The following is a 25,156-nucleotide window of genomic DNA, read 5'->3' on the forward strand; positions in this document are numbered from 1 at the left end:
TAAGCTCCGGTTTACTGACTCCGCTATTGTGTGGTGACACGCGAGTCTCTAAAGAATTAGAGTGGATTATTTTATTGGGTTGTGTTTCTTGTATTTTCATTTCTATCTTTCCTCACACTCTTCTTTCTGAACGGTGAGGCGAAAGTCCGAGCACGCGATCACGAACCGTAACCAAGGGGTACGTGGCGCTCAAAGGCTTCCGCCCATCGTTCTCTTCTGTGACCACATAAGCAACATCACATTGGTTATCACCATCTTGGCTCTGAATAATACGGCCGGCGTATTCTTCGGTAGTCATTTGGAGTTTTGCTGAGTCATCACATGCGTGTGACTAGTTTGTTTGCTGAGTCATCATTTATGTGGTTGTTCATCCTGGTGTGCTGACCCCTCCTCATGTGGTCCTCCACCATTCTGGTTGTAGTTCCTCCACTCACGTGGCCACCCGCCATCTTAATTGTAGTCAGCCACTAGCTTGTTGTTAGCTGCTATCCTGCTGCTATCTTGCTAACCGCCATTTTGTTTGTTTTTAGCCTGTAGCTTGTTAGCCACCCTCTGGCTAGCTTGCTAACCGCCATTTTGTTTGTTTTTAGCCTGTAGCTTGTTAGCCACCCTCTGGCTAGCTTGCTAACCGCCATTTTGTTTGTTTTTAGCCACTAGCTTGTTAGCTGCTACCTGGCTAACTTGTTAGCCTCCATACTGTTGTCATCATCTCTCTCTCACACACACCCATACACACACACACACACACACACACTCCTGTATATAGGCACACCTATGTATAGATATACTCTTGTTGCTGTACCTGTGTTATCTTAGTTAATAGTTAATGTGTGTTGATAAAACTTAGATTATAATAGTGTTTATTACAAAGTGATACTTATCTATGGATGGTTGTTGCTGTTTAATAAATCCTGTTATAGTTTAACCTGTCGTTGACTGTGGTTATTGTGTATGTACTTGTAATACCAGCTGAATTCATGACAGCCAGTGCTCGGATTCATCCTTCACAATTTTAAGAGACTGTTTTCCCATTAATTAATTTGGCTATTGGTCCCTGGTGACAGGGTGGTGCCCCGATATTTATGTGTATTAAGCATACACTGATTTTACTTTAATGATTATTTCCCATAATCATTGACTCTTTGCCAATAACCAAATTGCTCCTACTAAGTCGCACAACATCATTGGTGCCCCGTGTGAGGCTGTCTTATTCTAGCTGTGTTACAGTATAAACACAATAACAAAAAAGCAAAACCAAACTTTTCCATGGGTCCACCAACATAATTGGGGTCCCAGGTGAGTTTGTCTAATTCCAGCTGTGTTATAGTATCACCACAGTAACCTGCTGCTGACGGTTTAGAGAATTTCTTTTTTTTTGTGTTGTTTTATTATTCTCTTTATTCTCCTCTTTTCTCAGAATTAGAGTGAAGAAGCCGTCCCCTGCATTTTTAATTGTTAACTATTAATTACGGGTACTAAGAGTATTGGTTGTGTTGTGTTGTGATTGCACTAAGAGGTGCCATAGATTGGACAGTGGATTACCTAGGTTAAGTGGCAGAACACAGGCCGTGTTCTCTTGCTTTCCTGGTTCGGTGAGTCCTGTTTTGACGTGCACTAACTCCTTTAGCATAAGGTATAGTGCTACTGTGTAACCTCAGTTACAACTACTTAGCAGCCATAGTTAGCCCAGCACATTGTTGATTTTTGTAGGTTTGTAAGCCACAGGTTGAAGCCCACCTGTGCAACTTAAACTTGCTCAGTGTAGCAGTTTTGTGATTTTTGTTTTGTCTGTTCAGTGGAAAGACAAAATGAGCAGTAGGGATTCCCACACCCCAGGAGCTAGAGGCTCCCAAGAGGCAGATGACCTGGACATGCAGGCCACAGTCACTGGCCTCGTGAAATTGGCAGTTAATGGCATGAGTGACCTGAACAGCTACAACGCTAGCACCTGTGATAAGAAAATACAGGAAGTGGTCACTTGTCACTTGTCCCTCATTTCTCAGATGCTCAGTCAGGTAACAATGCTTTATCACCGTAAAGCCCAGTTACAAGCTGCAGAGCATATGGAGCAGCTTACAGTGTTGCAGACCAGATATCATGCTGAGCAACACAAAAACTTGATCCTACAGCAAGAGGTTAAGGACCTTAGGGATCAGCTGAGTGAAGTTAAGGAGGAAAATGAGACCATCCAGCAGGATTGTCCTTATTTAAATTTGCAGCTCCAAACGACGGAGGATCAGGTGAAAGCAGCCTTGATCCCTGATCCGTCTGATATTGTTTCTGACCCAGATGCAGCCCCTGTCCCAGAAGAGATGGTTAAAACGCGAACGGCGGACACCATGGAGGACAAGCTGCGGGCTGAACGACAGGCATCCCGAGCACGGATAGCCACCATATGTCAGGAGCTTGAGGGTGCTCGACAGACAGTTCGAGCCACACCCGCTGATCTGAGGACAGTTAGTGGAGAGGTAGTAGCCCCTACTGAGATGCCCGACATGATCATTCTTGACCAGTACACTCCTCCACTGGTCCACCATAGGCATGGGAATGCCTCAGGCACAAGAAGTGCAACTTCATCAGCTCTCCAGCGCTCCATACCTGACTTTGCCAAAGGAAGAACCTCCCTGGAGAAAGGTGGACATCAGCCATACTCCTTGAGAGACGACAGGGACTTTGGCCCCACACCGGCCGACATGCCATATCTAGGGCGCCGCTCACGCCCTCACTTTGACCAAACCTCTTCTCCGCAGCGAAGGAGGAGTCATGGTCTTTCCCCCCAGGACTTGAGGAATCCAGAATCCTCAGATGACTCTGACGATGCCAGCACCTACTATCAACAGGGTCTGCGCATACGTCAGCTTGAATCTCTTGCAAGAGACATAGAGAGCTTTGACCCCAGGAACCAGGAGTCATCCATCGATGACTACTTGAGGGAGGTAGATCGCTGTCTCCTTGATCTTCCCCATGCGTCTGCCCGGGAGAAACTTCGCTTGATCTGGAAAACCACCTCCAGGAGCGTCCGCGTCTTCATGGAGACTCTCCCACCAAGAACCAGAGACCATTACTCAGCGCTCTGCCAAGCCCTGCGGGAAGAATACTCCCACTACACAGACCATGCTTCCGCCACTCTTGATGCTTTTGCTGTCACGCAGAAGAAACTTGAGCCTCCCTGGAAGTATTACAGGCGTCTCAGAGCAGCATATTTCCAAGGGCGTAATGCGCCTGGATTAGAGGAAGAGCATGCATTCAAATCTCTCTTCCTTCATAACCTGCATGAGAGCGTACGCTACGACGTGACCATGCACTGCCGCACTAACAACCTCAACATGCAGGAGATGAGGCGGTACGCGCAGCTGGCATGGGAAACACGAGTACGCCCAAGTAGGACAGCTGACAGCAGTGCCAGGGTACTGGAGATCCAGCCGTCCGCCACTGCAGAGGTGGCACTGGAAGGCAGCAAGATGCCTCGTGCCCAGATGCAAGCGGGACCAGGTCCCCCGGCATACCAATCACTCCGCCCTCAGGGTGGACACCCCAGTCAGAGGACCAACAGTCCTAACTGGTCACAAAACCTGAGCCCACCGGCAAAAGAAACTCGCCAGCCAGACAGAAAGGGCAGGTTTAAACCCAACTCCAAACAGGGTAGGAGGTATGGTGGCAAAGCCCCACTTCCATTTAAAGGGGAAGATTTCCAAAAGGAAAGTTTAAAAGAGCTTATAAGGAAGTGTGTGGCTGAGACGTTCAGATCGACCACTCAGGCTGCCTAGTAACTCAAACATACCCCTAACACCAGAAACCCTGTTCCTTTGATTGCTTTCCTTCTTTTTTATTTTCCCTTTTGATTTTCTTATAGCATCACCAGCTGTATAGGATAGATTAACCCGACCAGCCACGGGGAGGGGGGGGGTTGATGCTCACACACGCCCTAACTCACCTGTGGTGGTCACCATGGTTACAAAGCCACTCTCCAGACACTTCAGCAGGTTGCATATTGGACATCCATGAACAACGACACCAGAGGTTAAATTCAAGGATGCCTTACCTGCTGTCATTTGTAACTAACCATCCTCTGAATCGAGCACAAACTCAGGGAAAGGGGGGTCACCTTTCATGTTCTAATCATCAAGTCAGTTGGATTGAACCAGTCCCTAAATATACTGAAGGTGATAAATCCCTCCTTATAATTATCATAGACCTCTAGAAATTAGAGCTAGGACTCTGTTGGAATCATAATTATCATAGAATGGCAGAATGAGCAACTGAAGTCTGTTTTGAATGTTGGTTTTGGCAAGACAATACACATATGTCATTTATATTGATGTATCATGAGGAAGACTCCTCATTGGATTTTGAACCTTAACACATGTACCTGAACCAGGAATATCCACTGGGTCTGCCCCAGCAGCCATTTGTCAGAGATGTGAATGATCTCTGTGGTTTGAGAGTTGACTCACCCTAGCAAAAATGCCAGGGTACCGTGTCTGCAAGAACAGAGGAAAGTGAGATCCTCGCAGAGTGAATTGGCCACCTATGGTTGGTGAATACAGTCACCACAAAGCCCCATTAGCCTACGACCGGCATGATACAGCCACTAAGCTGCTGGCTACATTAGAATACATAGCCAATTCACTGATACTCCTCCTCTTCTTTCTCCTCTCTTTCTTTCCTTGGGTACCTACTTTGAGCTATGCTCTTTTGAAATTGTGTTAAATGTGTTGTTGAAATGCCAATTAATCACAGTAGAGTTAGTTAGCTCATTATTCATATCTGCCCAGACTGTGCCTCAACTCTGTCCAGACATTAAAGCCTCAATGAACTCTGAGCTAAAGCCTCAATGAACTCTGAACTTTGAACTGTTGATCACTGTGTCTGCTCATCAGCCAACAGGAAGGAAGCCAGAAGGATGACCACCTTCAGCGCACATGGACCATTCGACCTTAGAGAATGTTGCTCTAAAGACCGTGGCCCCTACCCCATTCTTCAGACCAAAGGGGGGATGTTGGGATCTCTGGCCATGCGCTCTGGAGAACAATAGAGCGGCCTACATGTAACCCATAAAGCCTGAGTTAGAGTGACCAACTGTTAGAGCCCCCACTCATGATGTGCAACTAGTCATAAATTCCTGAGTTTAAACTCAGAACCGGCACGGACATTGGCTGTGTGCCAGCCATCTCCACGGGGGTCCGAGGTGACGTCACTCAGGTAATAAAAGGTCACTGCGACCATCAGCATGCGCTTTTTCCCCGTGCGTGCTGTGACAGTGAGAGCTTCTCCAGGCTCTCCAAATGTCCAAACCGCCAAAAGGGAGCAACAATCAGACGTTTGATTAACATCATTTTAGATCCCGGGTCACAGTTCTGCAACTCGCAGGCCGAGAAACAGACTGCTGTATTTTTTCTGTAACTTTTCCTTTTTTTCTTCATCCGACGTGGATCGCTGAACAATCAGCTGATCAGCCGACTTTGTTAAGGACGAAACAAAGTTTGTTAACTTTTTCACCGGTGATTTTCTCCGCTGCCGCCGAGAGATCAACACTCCGCATCATCAGAATAACGGACCGCCAGCATCCTGCCGAGGACAACGCTGCGAACGTTTAAGCGGATCATCATTTCAAACTCCGAATGATCGGAGCAACGCAACGTAAGAGGCTTATGTCTGGGCAGAGATAGTGTAACGTAGGATTGTTTACACATGCTTTCTGTAACTTTTAAGTGCTGCATTCATTGATTTTAGTTTCCGGTCGGTCATTTCCGCCGTTTCAGCGAGACCGCGCGTCACCAGTTAAAGGACCAGTAGCTGAGCAGATAAGCTCCGGTTTACTGACTCCGCTATTGTGTGGTGACACGCGAGTCTCTAAAGAATTAGAGTGGATTATTTTATTGGGTTGTGTTTCTTGTATTTTCATTTCTATCTTTCCTCACACTCTTCTTTCTGAACGGTGAGGCGAAAGTCCGAGCACGCGATCACGAACCGTAACCAAGGGGTACGTGGCGCTCAAAGGCTTCCGCCCATCGTTCTCTTCTGTGACCACATAAGCAACATCACATTGGTTATCACCATCTTGGCTCTGAATAATACGGCCGGCGTATTCTTCGGTAGTCATTTGGAGTTTTGCTGAGTCATCACATGCGTGTGACTAGTTTGTTTGCTGAGTCATCATTTATGTGGTTGTTCATCCTGGTGTGCTGACCCCTCCTCATGTGGTCCTCCACCATTCTGGTTGTAGTTCCTCCACTCACGTGGCCACCCGCCATCTTAATTGTAGTCAGCCACTAGCTTGTTGTTAGCTGCTATCCTGCTGCTATCTTGCTAACCGCCATTTTGTTTGTTTTTAGCCTGTAGCTTGTTAGCCACCCTCTGGCTAGCTTGCTAACCGCCATTTTGTTTGTTTTTAGCCTGTAGCTTGTTAGCCACCCTCTGGCTAGCTTGCTAACCGCCATTTTGTTTGTTTTTAGCCACTAGCTTGTTAGCTGCTACCTGGCTAACTTGTTAGCCTCCATACTGTTGTCATCATCTCTCTCTCACACACACCCATACACACACACACACACACACACACACTCCTGTATATAGGCACACCTATGTATAGATATACTCTTGTTGCTGTACCTGTGTTATCTTAGTTAATAGTTAATGTGTGTTGATAAAACTTAGATTATAATAGTGTTTATTACAAAGTGATACTTATCTATGGATGGTTGTTGCTGTTTAATAAATCCTGTTATAGTTTAACCTGTCGTTGACTGTGGTTATTGTGTATGTACTTGTAATACCAGCTGAATTCATGACAGCCAGTGCTCGGATTCATCCTTCACAATTTTAAGAGACTGTTTTCCCATTAATTAATTTGGCTATTGGTCCCTGGTGACAGGGTGGTGCCCCGATATTTATGTGTATTAAGCATACACTGATTTTACTTTAATGATTATTTCCCATAATCATTGACTCTTTGCCAATAACCAAATTGCTCCTACTAAGTCGCACAACAGTAGTGAATGTGCAGCACAAGCAGACAACTGCAACTTCTCATCCCCCTATTAATACCACTGACACGCCATTGAACACTCTTGTTTCCAGCTTCGTCATTTCTGAGAAGACACATGCATGCACACACACACACACACACACACACACACACACACACACACACACACACACACACACACACACAGAAAGACACACACACTGGCCTGGAGCACATTTGCTGATGCTAATGGTCTGCGTAATTCAAACACAACAGAATTAGTGTTGGAATAAAAACACATTTATGTCCCCATGTTTGCCAGCAGTTCATTTCTAAGCTGATATTTTGAACTTGTGATAGTGATTTGGAGGGTAATTTTCTGTGTGTTAAGATAAATACTTCTCCTAAGGACACATAATTTTCCCACATACAGTTTAAAACTTGACCTGCAACCTTTCATTCATACTTCTGTGCTGTGAATAAATTGGTCTTCTATTTAGTTAAAATAACGTGCACTTGCATAATTACCATTTATCAGGCTGACTGTGTGATTAAAAGTCTTTATGGGCTGACATAAAACATACAGTATGAACATCAGCATGTGCAAACACACAAATGTGTATGTACTGCACTAAGCCAATTTGCACTGTTGCCGTACCTACTGAACAAGACTGCTGTCAAGTTGCTTTATTTATGTGAAGTTACAATGATTGCAAACAGGTACCAAACACTGACCTGTGCTAAACAGTTGCCCAGTGCTTAGTTCAGAGACATTGTGTCATATTTTGTACATCAAATTGCCTTTACTACCTGATCTGTTCTTAATTCCATTTGTTAAATCCAACAAAGTAACAACAGATTATCTATATCACAATGGGTGAGTAATTGGTTATAGTTTGAGTTCAGAAATGTATAATTCCCTGTATAGCAGCACTCAACAAAGCTGCTAAATGCAAAAAACAGAAAAAAAACACATCTTGAGCATAACCTAGATTTATGTGTACCATGATCCTCTAAAACTTTGTCACTGCTTTATTCTGCCTTTCAGTAATTAATGAATTCCCGTCATACAATACAATGACAAGTCAATGCCCTTTTATTCACGTTTTCATAGACTCCTGTGCTAAAGCCTGAAGTTGGCTAGAAAGGCAGACGAAGAAATGACAGCCATGTCTGTCGAAGCTCATTAATGTACGCATCAGCATTCAAGTCCAGCTGTGTTCTGTGTTATTAGAAGAAAAAAATCAAAAGCAAAAAACCTTGAAGAGTGATATTTTGTCCTTTTTCTGGAGCTGAACCATTTTACCTATCGATATCACACCAGCACACATCGTTTTTACAGTAGGACAGATATGATTTAGTGATGTCTGAAAAGTGTTAGTCCAGTCAGTCTAACTCAAAAGGAGAACGCATTGACTCATATCCATGTTTTCTGGTTTCAAATGGTCCTAAGATTCTTCTTCATCGCTATACCTTATAGATCTATTGGAACATTTTTTTTCAAAATCAAAATTAAATTATTTTTGACATCTTAGAATGATGTGGTCCAGATCTAGGTTCATGTCAGAGGATCTATGTACACCCATCCAATGTATTTGATGTCTTTTCTTGAGTTTTTAAGAAAAGACACTAAATACTCTTTGTGTTTCCACTTATGGTTTGTACTACACAATTGCTGTAACTCATCTTGTTCTTATCAATCAACCCTTGTATGTGTAGTATCTATGACATTCATCAGTTTTACAGTTATTCAGGTCATGGTCAGAAGTCATGAGGGTCCCCATCCAGTGGAAAAAATGATAAACACAACTATAGTAAACACAACTATGCATTTCCAATATTATTAATAATATACATTGAAAGCGCTTGTGTTGATCCTTTGTCTCACAATGTGGCACATGATGAAGAAACAATGCATGTGAAGGAATCTGACAGTCTGTCATTAGCTGACCTCCAGGAGTAGTTCAAACACAGACAGTTTACTCATCCATCAATCAATCCATCCATTTTCCAACTTCGAGTCGTGGTGACAGCAGGCTAAGCAGGGTATTCCAGATATCCCTCTCCTCAGCAAGGTTTGCTTCTGCTCCTGGTGAACCTTGAGGTGTTGCTAGGCCAGGTGAGATATGTAATAAAGTGAGTGCTGGGTCTACCCCGTCTCCTCCCAGTTGGATGTGCTCAGAAAACTTCCACAGGATGGCACCCAGGACGCATCCTAATCAGATGCAAAAACTACTTCAGTTGGCTTTTGTGAGCATAAAGGTGCATTATATCTATTCTGAGCTACCTCTGGATGTCCGAGGCTGAGCTCAGCCACCCTTCAGAGGAAAGTCATTTTGGTTGCTTGTAGCTGCAATCTCGTTCTTTCAGCTATGACCCAGGCTCACGACCATAAGTGAGAGTTGGAATGTGGAACGACTAATAAATCGAAACCTTTGCATTTTGTCTCAGCTCCCTCCTCACCTCGTCACCACAACGGTGCAGTTCAATGCCTTATTACTGCTGACACCACACCAATCCTCCTATGCTTGGCCTTGACCAATAGGGCTCAGCTCGGTTCTCCATCCTTGGGTGGGTGCTTTGCAACACTTTCTTAATTTCGCTCAACTCCTGAATGCTTATGGGATGACGAATATGTTATTTAATTCCATAGACACTCAACAATTGATACAACTATTTCTTAAACATCAGACACATTTAGGCTTTTCCATGTGATCCCCTTTTGATGATGTAATACAGTATGATACAGTAAGGCAACAAATTATGACGGTTCTATGTTAAACATATCTTTAGTTCTATGGCTCAGTATTATAGTCGTCATCGGTATCCATTTTCATTGCACTGAATTACAGTTGACCCCTTCAAAGTTAACATCATATTTTCACCCCTGATGTAGGGGACTGCAGCACTGGGGAGCATCTTTAGTCTCGTCATCTTATTTGTCCATTCACTTTAAGCAAATTATTTACAAAATTTGACCTCTGAATTTACCTTGACCTACTAGGGATCACATAATATCTTTAATGATTACTAATGATTACTGGGTCTACCTACAGGCTGACCTACAGACTCACTGAACTATAGTGTAACAGAAGAGCTTCTGCTACAGCATCTTAGTCGTACTGTTAAAATCTAAAGCTGTATCTTTGAAGCTAAGATTTTGCAGGTATATTATATGGCCAAGAAATTACATGAGAAAGGTTAGTATTAAAGACAGGCCTGTATTTCATATTTCACCTGTTTCAAGGATCTGTTCATTGTAAATTACTGAAAGGATATTTCCCTTTATCTCCACACAAGGAGATAAGTGTTGACACTGATATATATATGTGCATGTCCTCTGTTTGAGGACCATACATTGAGCTGCGCTCACTGGCAGGTGAGAATGTGAAATGTTGCTGTCACATGGTTGCGTATGAAGTATTTATTATATTTGATATTAATGTCTTTCAAACTGAATTGCCCACTGTGCATAAATAAAGTTTTCTGAATAATGATGATTTACGTGTTTGACTAATCATTACAAATGTTCATGGTTCTTTACTTTGCAAATATTTTACGTAATTTAAAGACTGGACTTATAATTGTAATTTGTTTCTTTTGTTTAGAACCAAGGCAATCCTCACAGCAATCATAATTATTCTGGTTAAATAAAATGAACAACTGATTACAACCCTCATTTCTGCCGGTTTATGGCTGCAGTTAGAATTTTATAACCTTATTCATCATATTTTTAGTAAGAGGCCTGTATGTTGTATCTGCTTTCCAATTTCCAATTGCATATGGTTTGTTTGTAAATACCCATCACTTTTGCATGTATCTGAAACCCATACTTTTGCGCTTCCATCTGCTGACTCAAGACGTTCAGTGTCTTAAACCAATGACATTTTGCCACAATGTCTAAGCTGCTCTGAAACTTAAAAAGTGTTCATTTCTCTGCTGCTGTAAGCTGTCATGTCAGTCTTAGATCTAAGCAACCCTCCTCCAAACCCTTCACTTTCAGTTTTCATCATGTCAAGCGCCCATGGGTCCTTCCACTGAGCTTGACACAAGTCCCACTCCACATCAGATCATGATGACCAGATGGGGTCTAATTGCCAAAGACTTTTCTCATATTTCTTCAACTTTCCTATGTGCACTTTGTCAAATAAATTAATTTAATTACCATTTAAGCCTGTTTTTCAGCTGAAAGCTTTGAAGATTAAATTACCACCATCTGAATCCACTTGTTCATGCTAATGCCAACACTAAAGGATTAAGACTTTTATTTATATTATTTCCTGAGCGGGGGAAAAAAAAAATCTATATCCCTGCATTCCCAATTGAAGTTGGGGGTGAGAGTGCTCAAGCTTTAACCAGAATTCACTGACTAACAGCAGTGAAACTTCTTAAACAGGCTGCCAGTCAAATAGCTAACCCACACACACAAATACATAATCACTCGTATTCACACCTACAACTGATTTGGTAAGTCTGCAGCACACATGGTGAGCTTGTGTTGGGCGGTGAAAAAAAGCAGCAGGAAGAAACACGGACACACAAAGAACATGAAAACTTCACACACAGATGCCTTGGGCAGAGAATCAAAGCAAAAGCCATTTTTCTGTGAGAAGGGTGTTGCTAATGTTAATATTCTTGTATTGTTTTAAGTATTTTGTCAGTATAAAAAAATATTTTACAAATATGAAACAATATTAAAAAAAAATATTTAATATTAAACACACCAGGACTGATTTTTAAATCATGTGAATACTGGCACAAAGCAGGACTTGTCTTTACAATGCCTCTCAGTCTCTCAGGTCTTGCTGGGCCACTTTGCTTACCACATCAAAGAAAATGATGTAATTTAACCATTAAGGTATGGTGTTTACATTTGTGTAAACAAAAATTTAGAATAATATCCTTAACCCAGTTAATGCTTCAAATCATGAAAACGTGCCATGTCTCTCAATAAACTCATTCTTTTTTAGTCATTAAAGATAAAGTGTAATGTGTTTTCATTAAATAGAAATGCATGTCACCTTATCATCCTAAGTGTCTAATATACAACTGATTTCTGATATATCTCAAAATGACTTTCCAACTTTTTGCATACAGATTTGGTTGTGCCTTGAATTTCCCTCAGGATCAATAAAGTATCTATCTATCTATCTATCTATCTATCTATCTATCTATCTATCTATCTATCTATCTAATAGTCTTTGTTTTCCTCTTTAGTCTGCAGATGACAAAGAAATGTTCAGGATTTTACCTGTTACCTACCTACTTATGTGCCATACCTTCATGCTCTGTGGTCCGGTAAGCTTTGCATAAATGAACAGTTCATCTATACCAGCTGTGCCTCCATCTGCATTTGAGCCCTGCTCACAACATACTTGACACATTTGCTTGTAGTTGTTATATTTTATATATAGAATCTTAAATATATTTTATGTCATTTGTGCATGGACCCTCACGCCAGTAAACAAGACCACATTACCAGCATACAGATAGAATACAAAGACTTGAAATAAGTGCTGTTATATTTGTACCATATAGAACTAGAGTGTTTTATTGAGGATGCTTCCTTTAAAACAAGTGACATTACTTTATTAAGTTGTATTTGCTTTGTAAAATTCTATTAACTGTGGCAATGCTTTGTCATAACAGCTCTGTGTGATCTGTTAAACAGTATAAATGATTACTTCTTCCTTTATCACAGCACTTTTGTCTATCTGCCACAGTGTGATCTCAGCCCATACTAGCCACTGAATAGGCCCATTGAGCTCTGTTTGGAGTGGCTGTATAACCAAGGTCCTCACAGTAAATATGAATACAGTACATTCTGTCAGGGTCACAGTAAGCTCCCTATTCACACAGCCCCATGTCGACCACAATTTCCTCAACAGCCAATCACCATTGCACTGGAATCCAGGGAAACCATGGCAACCATGAGGCCATGGATGTTACTGGCAGGGTCAATCGAATGAGAGAGAAAAAAGGCGGAAGTCAAGTTTAAAGAAAATAAAAGCCAACTGAATCTATGCAACTGCCAAAACTGCCACTAAGCTGTGAAGATCTGACAGTGAGTCTGTTGATGAACATAGTTTGAGCTCAAATAGACAGTCTTTAATGATTCATTAGCTTGATGGAACTCGCAAGTCCCTATGCACTGTTTAAAATTTCACAGAAATCTCTCCCTCTCTCCTGCAATATGCCTGGGTTGGTTGGTGGTGAGTCACCATCGTGCTCACTCTGAGAGAAAGAGATTATTGCCAGGTACATGAATGATAGAGTGTGATGTGTTTGTTATGTTTGAACATCTGCTGTATTCGTATTTACAGTAAATTTCTTTCTTTTGCCTAAAGAGATAAAGTCTGAAAACTGGTGTAAGTGGTGGTTTACAGTTTAGAGTTGCTAAAGCAACAGTAGAAATTACAGGGGCTAGACATAATAACATAACACTTGACACTATGTAATACAGTCCATTACAACAGAGCTTTGAAGAAATTGCAACCTTAAGACTGTATCTATGTGATAGCTGCAACAAAAAAGTAGAAAATGTAAAGATATTGAAAACTTGTTTCAAATCTTATGTATTTTTCTCTGGAATTAAATGTTTGTGACTAAACAAGAACCAAATTTTATGTTAATTAAATCCTTTCCTACATCACACTTTGCTAAACTGTTTCATTGCGATTGTATGGGCGTGGCTTGATCAGGTTTGATTGACAGTGGTGTGTCCCTGTAACACATGCAAAAACCCAAAAAACCTGTGATCAGATTTGCATTCAAGAATCAGAATATTTTCAAATTCTGATTGGTCCATGAAAATGGACATCACATCACCTTTTTCTAACACAGCCCAGTTAACACCAGTCAGAAGAACAGAGGCAAAAACACAAAGACAGGGTCTGAAATTGTCCCCTCTTCTCTCTATGTATAGTAGACTATATCAAATGTCTGCTTTATTTTTTTTATTTTTATTTTGTGTGTGTGTGTGTATGTGGGTGTGTGTTATTTGAGCATAATATCTTATAGATTTAAAAATTACTTGTGCACCTCTGCATCGCTCAGCAATGATGCAAAATGCTGATGTTAAATAAGTGCCCAAAATCTCAAATTACTGCTCTCTATAGAAACCAGTGAGTGATTGTCATACAAGCAGTACTGAATGAGTGAATGAGGGTGTGATTTTGGTTAGAGACAAATATAAAAATCTCCATAAAATAAGTAACCCATGTTTTCATTTAGGACTACATCACTTCTATAAGAAAATGGTCTTGTGTAAACCCCATGTCCATGGATACGATAATCACTATGAATAATAAAATACATTTGATAAAGGCTACATAGCTTCTCTGTGGCTGTGATAGTTCTCCCTTTTTTTCCTTGTTAAAGTGAAAATTTTCCTTAGTTGAATTGAGGGTCTAAGAACAGAGGGTGACGTACACTGTACAGATTGTAAAGGCCATGAAGGAACTACAATATGCAATTTTGGGCTATTTAAGTAAAATTGACTTGATTTGACTAGACTGGCATGGCAGGTTCTTGCTTGCTCATTCACGTTTCTTTTTGCATTATTTTTTCTGATTTGTTGTCGTTTTTCTAAGCCACTCAGCATGTGTTCATGAATACGTTCTGCTTTAACCTCCCCAGTAGTGAGTGGGAGAGATTAAAAAAACAGAACAGTTTACTGTCACTGCTATGGAGGACACTTACTTTTGCACACAAACACAAAATAGAGAGACAGCCAGGCTGACTGACAGAGAAAGAGACCTTCAGGAACAACTTCCAGCTGCCACCTCTTATCCAGAGCTGCACTGGTCCAAAGAGAGCACACTGGCCTACATTGCAGTGACACTGATATATACTGTACAGCATTATATAGACTCTGTCTGCTTTAGGGCAGCAAAATGGCAGTGTCATATTTTACACTGTGCTTTTTAATACATCCTGTTATGTGGACATGTATATATATGTCTGAGGGCTTTGCCTGTTCATGCTTTAACCTGCGGCAAATCAGGACAAAGGTGAATGACTCAGAATGAACATCCATCCCTGTTAAGGTTAAGCGAGTTTCAAACCTTCTCAAGTGTGTCACAGAGACGTGGCATCAGCTGTAATTTGTTCAAACTCTCAAAGAAATAATGATCTGACCACATTATATTTTTTCTTAGTAGAATGTCACTCACCTGGTGCACACAGCCGTGTCGAGGAATTGTGAACAAGGAAAAGTCCCATTATGTCTCTCAGCTGTGTCTGAATCTGTTTCTCCTTCCTTCCATATTTTGCTGGAGTAATTCAAAGGCTTGTTTTGTAGTGTAATTAGATGAAGTTTCTTTGTTCTCTCACTCAATGTGCATACAGTATTTTCTTTGTTAATTATGTCGATAAAGGGTTTGAGAACTTGCAATTGTAGTAAATAAAAAATAAAGCTATGAAACACTGATGGCTGAAATTCCAACTAGTTGGGACTGGTAATAATTTCTGTGGACTATTTGTAGATTTTGAGTGCGTTGATGTGTCTATGGTGAAGCAGATAGGGTGTGTAGGATTCGCAGCTGCCTCCTCTCTCTCATCTTTGTTGCCACGATTTGCCTTGTCCAGATAACCAAGGTCCAGTGCAATTTTAAAGAGTCCACCTCTAAAATTGTTCTGAGACTGTTATTCAAGCTTATCAATTATCTTTAAAAATGACTGTTTTGATGTATTCATATCCCATTGTTCTCGTAAAAGATTCCAGGGTCATTTTGTAACCAAATGAGTCTTTCTAATTTCTGTAATAAAAGACTGCATGCATCATTTGTTGCAGAGGCTAGGACATTTAAGTAGATGGACATGTAAGAGTGTGAGTGTAGGTTCAATTCAAGCAAAAGTGTAGTGCTAAAGTAAAATAGGGAAGTCAGGTGTCAGGCTGACTAATCAAGCATTCAGAGGAGGATGAGAATTTAGTCTAGGCCGTTTCACACTTCTAAGAGGACTATGGATCATTTCTTACAACCCCTTTGTGGCCACAAAACGGCATCAGTCAGTGGAGAAACTGTGACAGAATTGCTGTGGCCTGCCACATGACCAACAGCTCTTACTGCCAGGGACTTCATTAACAGATATGGATCTTGAGGCTCAAGGACTTGTTCCCAACAAACCCTTAACCTCATAGAACGGCGGCCGTAGAACCTTATCCCAGCCCCTTTCCTGTTGTTTCTCTGCAGATCCTATCTAGCTTGAGTGAGGCAAACTATATAGCGGCAGTCATTCTTTTCACCTCTTCCATCCCCTGCCAATGTGCATCACATGAGCCTCTGACACACTGTTTACTTCAGAAAGATGCGTCATGTCGTTGGCAAAAGCTTTATCAGCAACACATTGCCTTAAAATCAATAGGAGGGGAAAACAGGTGGACATGAGTGAGCATGCTCCAGAACACTATGCAAATTTGTGACAGTTGCTATATCACACAGATAACAAGAGAAAGAGAATGAGAGAGGAAGGTGAGGGCAAGAGGTTGCCTTAAAACACTACCTATACTGAGGGGGTTTCAGATAATGACTTTAAGTCAGTTAGCGATTGATAAAAGGGAAGGGACAGTGAATGGGAGACAGCAGCAGTTATGACAAGACATCTTCACAGCTCATTTGCAACAAGGAAACATACAGCCAAATTCAAAGAATAAGACTGACTCAGCTGCTCAAGATAAGACAGCAGCCACCCCAGAGAAAGGATTCATAATAACGCTATTCATGTTTTCAGGGAGGACCATTGTCTGGACCCTTGTTTTCAGCAGCTAACACAATGTCCATTCCACTTCAGATCTCAACCTCTTCACCCTCGACACTGGTACAGGAAACTTGAATCGACTGAATGGTTGATAGTATTATGTTAATTCTGGTCCTTTTTCTGTTAATACTGAAGAGGAGGAGGAGAAAGAAGGAAAAAAAAGAAGAAAGGACTTTGTTGTCAGTGCTCCTGTATATAGCTGGTTATCAGACACATTAAATGTCTTTACAAACAGCCAGTAGCCTCTTATGAAGCCCCTAGCGTGGCCAGAGCCACGCTGTGCTGAGAAAATAATAAGAGTCTGCTCTTTTTCAACCCACACATACTGTAACAACCAAGAATATTCTGTTTTGTTAAGGCAAAGAGCAGCCACCACATTCTGGCAGTGACTGAATATTCAGCAGCGTATTCCACTCACATGTTTGATGAAATGAAGAAACACTTGACATAGTCATAAGAATTCCATCTGCTTGGTGAGGCCCACCTGTACTCACACACTACCAGGTGTACTGGCAGTAAACACTAGCACCTCTTAATCCAGCCAGGTATTTCCTTTATGCCTGCAATATGTTGTATGCCTTAATTTGTTTATACGTGCTGTGCATCCTATTTTAACAATACCTATATTTAAAAAATTAAAACAAACTCCTGAGAAAACTGACTCCCACTCAACCTGAATTCCAGACTGTTACATAATGGCTGTCCCTGTTTTGTTTTACTGCACCAGGAGATTGTCTACTGTAATACACTCATCTTACCGTGAATGCAGAAAATAAGCATATTTATATTTATATAGTAACATGATGCCAGTAAGTGCCTCATAGCACATTATTAACACTCTCTTCAAGGCACAGGAGGTCCAGCCTGGAGGTTTTAAATGAAGGCGTGGGATTCCTGAAAACTCATCATGCTCCGTAATCATCACAGGAGTCATACTGTAATTTCCTCTTTATCCCCAAATAGCCTGTGCAGGAGTGCTTTTGTACTGCAACATAAACCTTTCAAATGACCAGTAACCTACAGGGTAGAAATTAGTATAAGGATGACTGGTAAGTGTTTGTATGACGGGCAACAATATACTGTAAGGTTATAGGTAAGGTATTTCAGTCACCATGGAGACTAAACACACTTATTTATAATAGCAGACCTTTTAACTGCATGACATCAAGATAATCAGATTACTCAGAAATGCATTAACACATACAGCATCTGCAATAAATAGATAATAAAAACAAGTCAGCTTTCCTGTTGTTAGCTGATATATTTAAATTGCATTCTCAGAGTACTTGCTTTGTTGAAATAGGCCCATGTTGTACCTCATATCATGACGATAAATCAGTCAGAACTGTTTTTCTTATTAATGTACACAATGTAGCGTTTTTTCACTTGATGAATGTCAGACTCATAAAGGAACTATAACCTGCAGATGAGCATGTAAGGAAAAGAAACCCACAAACTGTAGAACTGTGGGATACATGTATTTTTCCCCTTCACAGTCACTGAGAAATCAATGTTAAAAACTAAGCTGAGGCATCAAAGACCAACAGCCTATCTGACCTGCATAGAGCCCCACTGTGGGGTATAATGCAGCATTGTACACCAGTTACTTAAAGACCCATTCATGCAGACACTAAGTAAATGCATAGGACCGTAAGATGGGGCGTTTGGGGTAGGATACGATTTACAATACTGCCTCCAGCCTTTACGACTAAACAAGTTACGCACAAATGGAAATATATTCAGAGAGAAGAAAAACATCAAATGAAAATGTTTCTGATTAGAGAAATACAAACCAAAGGTTTTTATTTTTCATAGCCTCCTTTGTCTCTCCATAAAAATAGTGTTGCTCAAAATAAACTGTTTAAAGAAAAAGAACAAAACAAAGTCATGTTTCAATGTAGTCCATGGAAAAGCCCCGGTATCAGACATTCATTTTGTTTCACTTCAATCCTCTGGTTTTTTTTTTTCACCAAAAGCATAACGGTCAGCAAAGCCCTGTATCACTGCACCACATGTCTGTTCCTTTTGAAAAATTAGCATCGGAATGAGCCCTTGCAGAGACAAGTCAGGCAACTGCTGTAATGCATTATTAAATTAGCCCTAAACACTACACAAGCCATTAAGAAGCATGTAAAACCTAAAAGAAAAGAAATGATACAAAATGCAACCAATAACAGAACAAAGTATTTGCAACAACTGTTATTAGCCTGCACTACATCTTTGCCAGTTAAACCAGTGGGGAATCATGTGCACACAAAATAAACATGTTTAGATGCCCTACAACTAAGAAGCATTGGCACTGTCAAATAAACGCAGCTTAGCTCCAGCGAACAGGGGGTTAAACCTTAGCTGCAGAAATTCACTGCAGTCCAAAAGCATTTGGCTGATAGCTACTGAACAGCACATTTTATCTGTGCCATTACTCTGCTATCCTTGGACAAATGTTTCTATCTATCTAGATTTTGCTTGTGTGTCTTTTTGAGTTCCTAAGTCTGGAAATACCATTTTATTGCATATAATATTTGGCACAGTATAAATTGGAGCTTACATTTGGGGCTGTGTTTAGAAACTGGTGCCTGTATAAAGAGTTTTTTTTTTTCTTTTACTGCATCCTAAATATGATCAAAAACAAACTAAATGCCTCTTTTCCTACAGTAGACAGAACCACCTTCTATTATCAATCACAAAAGCAATTCAGGATCTTTATCTTTTTTTTTTTTTTTTTTAAATAGAAGTCACCAGTTATAGAAAATAGTTTCAAATTACTTTCTTTTCTAATATAATCTGCATGTCTCACCACTGCCTGATGGTAGTTTCATTTATATATATTTGTATTTTTTCATATTTATATATTTATGTATAGGCATGTACAAGAAACAAAAAAAAAAAGTCTCTGTTTTGCACTTCTGTACAAAAGAAAGTTACCGTTTTGTTCTTTGTGCATTCTATTGCATGGACTGGTGAGCAGATGGAAGGACAGGAGAGGTTGGGGCATAGTCAGAGATAGATCCACAGGGAGCATTACTCAGATTTGGGTCTCTTGAACCTTCTCCTTGCCGTGAGTAGTCTTAATGACGTAGGGATCAGCAATGGTGCTGATGTGGCTGTGATGCTGTCTAACTGAACGATGAAGAGAGTTGTTCTGGGTCCAGTGGGCTCCATAGCCCCCTTGGCGGGATGAGGAGGAGGAGGACACATACCCAGGCTTAAAGGTGTTGCTGTTGTGTTCCACTAATGTAGGCAGCACCAACCCTGTGTCATCAGAGCCACTTGATCCGGAGGTGGGTGGTGGAACAGGAGTAACCTCCTCCATGTGTATGATTTCTGTGGTCCTGGCTGCTGCCACCGTGCTCCTCTGTTGATGCCGCTTGCGCAACTTATAGAATGCTATTAACATGGCAGCTGCCAACAAGGTAACAGCAACAAAACAGCCAATGATGATTTTGGTGGTTTTCATCACCTCATCCAGGCTGGCAGCTGGCCCACTAGGGACTCTGGCAGTGGGGACTGACACTTGCCTTGGAGTCTGAGTGTTTTGGAACAACACAGTAGGTGTGGAGATGAAGACAGGCTGAAAGACAGAGGGCGAGGCAGGTACAGTAGGCTTGGGTTTCGGGGTCTCCTCTGCTGTGGGCTCCAAAACTTCCACTGTTACAGTGGTGAAATAGGACAGATTAGACGTGTTGAGTTCGGCATTGCTAACATTCAGGTAGGCTGAGGCATTGGAATTTCCTGCCATATTGCTCACCATGCAGGTGTAGACCCCTGTGTCTGACGGGAGAACATTGGAGAAGTTGAGTGTTCCATCATTAAGGACAGATATCCGTGGATGAGCCGAGCCATGGGTCAGTACAGTTCCATTGGGAAGAAGCCATCGGACTGAGCTCATGGCAGCTGTGCGACATTTCAGTTCTGCCACCCTTGCTGCAGAGATGTTCAAATCTCTAGGAGCATCGAGTATGAACGGTGCCGAACACTGAAAGGTGGTCTGATCAACTTCCACCAGGTATCGTCCTCTCATGTGGGCAGGGGTGTGGCAGCGTCCACAGCAGGTGGAATTTGTGGGAATGTATTCTCTGAGCCACCAGGAGAGCCACACCACATCACAGTCACATCGCCAAGGGTTGTGATGCAGATGTAGTTCCACAAGGTACTGTAGAGGGGTGAAGAGGTTATGAGGGAGGGATGACAAGTTATTATGGGCTAAATTCAGCTCCACCAAGGCTGTGATGTCATCAAATGCATTCCTTTCAATGGTAGTAATAGCGGAGTTCATAATCCACAGTTTACGTAAATTCTTAAGCCCTCGAAAGGCCCCAGGCTTCAGTTCTGGGAAAACATTTTCTGATATTTCTAGCTCCTCCAATCCCATCAGTGGTGAAAGATGGGGAAACTCCCGCAGGTTGCACATCCCCAAGTTGAGGTACTTGAGGTTTTGAAGGCCTTCAAATGCCCCATCAGAGATGTACTCCAACTTTCTCAATTCTCCCAGGTCAAGTCTCATGAGGGACGGGACACGGTTGAAGGCATAGGAGGGGATGCTCTCAATGGGATTGTTTCTGAGCCACAATTCTCTCAACTTTGACAGGTACTCAAAAGCTCCACTGGGTATGACCGTCAGTCTGTTGTCGAACAGCTCCAGAGTATTGAGACTGGTCAGGCCATTGAAGGCCCCCACTTCGATCTGTCTGATAGCATTTCTGCCCAACTGCAGTACCTCCAGGTGATGCAGGTGCCTGAAGGTATCTGCCTGTATCATCTCTATGCTGTTTTCCATCAGGTTCAGGTACCTGGTGTTGGCTGGGATATTCGGAGGAACCCTAATCAGGCCTCGGCGGGTACATACCACCTTGCCGAGCTGGTTAGTGCAGTAGCACACACCTGGACAGTTCTGTGGGTTAGCCGAGCCCAACGCAGGGCCTGTGGACTGGCACATACTGAGAGCAGGCACCATAAGGGAGAGCACGGCAAGCAGGGCTGCGTTCCAGGTAGGCTGCACACTAACCTGGCCCAGAGGACTCATGGTGTGGAGGGCTCATTATTCTGCATGGTGGGGGGAGATGGCACACACCAGAGGACAGACCATCCTAGCCTGGCTGGAGCAACTCAAGGCTCCCAAGTTCCATCGACAGCGCAGTGAAATGCTATATCGAAATTGATGTGTGACAGAGAGAGAGGGAAAAAGGAAAAAGGGACAGAGAGGGAGACAGAGTGAGAGAAATTACAACACTAGAGAAGTAGCAGAGAAAAAAACAGTGCAGCAATGTAAGAAAAAGGCTGGATAACGGTATCAGTGACGTACCTCATTAGTTTGGAAGTAGTCCTCCTTGCCTTTTTCCAAATGTTAAAAGCAACAGTCATGCATCACGTTCATTTATAATTCCCTTCCATGGAGAGATGTGAAATTGAATTGAATTTTTTTTCTTGTTTTCTCTTTCCAAAAAAAAGTGAGGTGGCCCTCTATTAGCCAAGGGTACAAAATGGCTCCTGGTATTAAAGACTGAAAACAACATGAAAAGCACTCACAAGCAGAAGTAAGGCCATGAAGGCTTGGCAGGTGCCTGCATCCCTTCTGCCCCCACTAACTGCCCCCCTGCCGGGCTGCAGATTCCAAAATGCAGCTCCGCTGTGGATAAATCACAATCATCCATAACACAGTTAACCACGACAGAGGAGGAGAGAAGAAGTGACCAACTGAAATAAATAAAAATCCCCAGTTCTGTCAGCTCCTGATACATGAGTTGGCTTGTCCACTGGTCGCCCGTTTGGTGGCAAGACCTCCCTCACTGTGACTTTGCCAAGGGCTAGTCGGTCACTGATTAGCCCCGTTGTGACAGAGACTGTGAGACAGAAAAAGGCTAAAGAACTCCCGGCACAGTCATCCCCCCTCTCCTCTCCTCCACTGTGTTCCTCTTGCTTCCTCCCAATGTTGGGCTGGCCCTGGTCAGAGCAGCTGCAGGCTGCCGTGTGCACAGTTAGCAGTAATCCGTCTATTCCTCCTGGGGGAGGGGGGTGTGGGGGGTGGTGGGAGAGATGGTGGCGCTGGATGGGGGGTGGAGAAGGGGATGCGCTCCACTGTTGGAGCTTCGCAAAAGGCTGTCAGAAGAGAGAGAGAGAGCACACTTGTCCTCTTCTGCAATGAGAGAAAAGAGAGAGCATGACGCTGTGTGTGGAAGTGGGCTCTGTATCCGTATCCAAAAACAGAGAAAGGTGCTGAGGATTCTTCTCTTCACTCACGATTTATCCCCTGGTCTGTCTCCTGCAGTGTTCTTCGGCTTGCCTATTTGTTAGCTTTTCTCCAGGGCTGAGGTAGTAAGTTGTGGCAGTAAGCCATGTGTGTGGCTGTCAGACTTGCGGCTGGCTGGTGGACTACTGCAGTAGACAGAGTAGAACAGAGAGAGAGAGAGAGAGAGAGAGAGAGAGAGAGGGGACAGAGAGAGAGACAGAAAGAGTGAGGTTGTGAGAGAAGGAGAGAGAGAGCCACTTACAGATCAAGAGCAAGAGAAAGATAGAGTGCGCTAAGGGGAGAGTGTGTGTGTGAGAGAGAGAGAGAGGGAGAGGAGGAGGCACGCGAGCACTCAAACAGGCAGCCCACCGTCACAGGAGCAGCAGGAGCAGCATTCTAATCCACATCGCCTCTTCTTGTTTATTCTTCAATCTCTCTCTTTTCTCTATTTCCCCCCCTCCGTGTCGGTGTTGCAGGCAGCTAAGATGCTTGCTCTGCCCCCTCCCTTTGTCCTTCAGTGGGAACGTGAATGTACTGCTGACGCACTCCTCTCAGCTGCTCAGCCAGCCTCAGAGCAGTGCATTGGTTTGATGCAGTGTTCCTGTGTATTAACACATTCAACCTCCCTTCCTCCCATATCCTTCCTTCTCCCTCCCCTCACTGTGTCTTCTCCTTCTTTTTCTCTCGCTCTGTTTCTGTCTCTGTTTCTCATGTGTCCTGTCCCTCGCCTTCTGTCTTCACTCTCACTCACTTTACCTGTGCCGATATCCCTTCTCTGCGCTCCCTCTCCCACCACTTCCCCACCAATCTATCGTTAAAATTGAAAGCCTTCCATTCCAATGTATCATATAGAGACAAGAGGTCAGACTTTCCACTCCAACTGCAGAGTGGTTTTGCATTCTCTGTCTCTCTCTGTATCGTGAGCGCAGCAGTGAGCCAGTCTTTTCAGTGGAGATGTGGCTCACTGCTGTTACTCACCTCTTGTAAGGCGCAGTTTGGTGAGTGTTTCCCTCATGCATTATTTTCTTAAGGGATCATAAGAGTAGATTGTTGTATCTCCTTTCCTTTTCTTAAGTTGTAGAGGATTTATTGTGTGTGTGTGTGTGTGTGAATGTTTTAGAGGTGGGGGTTGGGTCGGGGGGTCCGTGACATCATAGAGGACTGAAATGCTGACTCTGCTTCTCTGTGTCTGCTGGGCAGTCTTCTCTTCAGAGAGGGGAAAGATGAAAGAGCTTGTACACAGTTATCTCTTAGAGAGATGAGAGAGAAAGACAGAGAGATCGCAAAAGAGACTTACCGAGAGAGTGGGGGAGAGTGATGGGGCCGGGTAGGAGGAGATATATCCACGTCCTTGGTGAAATAGGGGAAGGGAGCCTATAGAAGGATGTGAGAAATTAAATAAACAGGGATAGAGAAGAAGGATGAAGGAGATAGATTAGAGGCCAGATCACATAGTAGCCTTCTCAGTGAAGGAGCACAGAAAGGTAGAGAAAAAGAAGGATGAGGAGTAGGGGTGAGGAGTAGGTGGGACGAGAGGAGTGTTGATCGTGTTGGATTAAGCATCATTTGAATGCAGGAGAAGGAGTCTCCCTCTCAGCCTTTGGTTAATGACCGCATTCTCTCCCTCTCCTCCGCTCTCTCTCTCCTGTCACATATATATTTGCTATTGGGGTTGTGGTGTATAGAAAGAAAAAAAATGTGCCACTGTCAATTCCAGTTTTAATTCCAGTTCATGAAATAGACAAGATATGACTTGAATTTTGCATTCCACCACGTGAAAATGTTATTGAAAAATTCATGCTACGTGTCCACATTAGACCATAAGAAGGGCAAAGAGACACTGAAGTTTAATTTGCAATTTAAATGGATGCAAGGAAGTAAAGCATGAACGCTAATGCATTTATGTTACGGTATGTGATCCCTTGTTTGTGTTAAATATGAATAGTAATATAATAATAATAATAGTAAGAAGAAGAAGAATAAAACATTATGCTACAAAATTATAATTGTAATATATTTTTTAATTATTTTAAAATTCTGCTTTTCTCTATGTATTTTACTTACACCACATTTATTTTAATCCTGTTGCTATTATGTCACCAGTCCAAAACAATTACCTCTCACTTGTCAGGAAACTGAAGCAACGTGGACATAGTGTCCTTGAACATGAGACAGCCTTCAGAAGACCAGATTGACTGAGAACGCAT

General features: G+C 42.4%; 1 protein-coding gene across 1 annotated transcript; it reads right to left on the bottom strand.

Annotated features, from left to right (window-relative positions):
• Positions 1-18,034: 18,034 nt before the first annotated feature.
• Positions 18,035-23,111, bottom strand: lrrc4.2 (leucine rich repeat containing 4.2). The gene is made up of 2 exons (XM_046395403.1): positions 22,026-23,111; positions 18,035-21,867 (listed from the first exon to the last, which is right to left on the bottom strand). Exon 2 carries the CDS (start codon positions 21,744-21,746, stop codon positions 19,749-19,751), a length of 1,998 nt encoding a protein of 665 aa, XP_046251359.1. The 5' UTR covers positions 21,747-21,867; positions 22,026-23,111; the 3' UTR covers positions 18,035-19,748.
• Positions 23,112-25,156: the final 2,045 nt, after the last annotated feature.

Source organism: Scatophagus argus, chromosome 7 (assembly GCF_020382885.2).
Source record: "Scatophagus argus isolate fScaArg1 chromosome 7, fScaArg1.pri, whole genome shotgun sequence".
Classification (NCBI taxonomy): domain Eukaryota; kingdom Metazoa; phylum Chordata; class Actinopteri; family Scatophagidae; genus Scatophagus; species Scatophagus argus.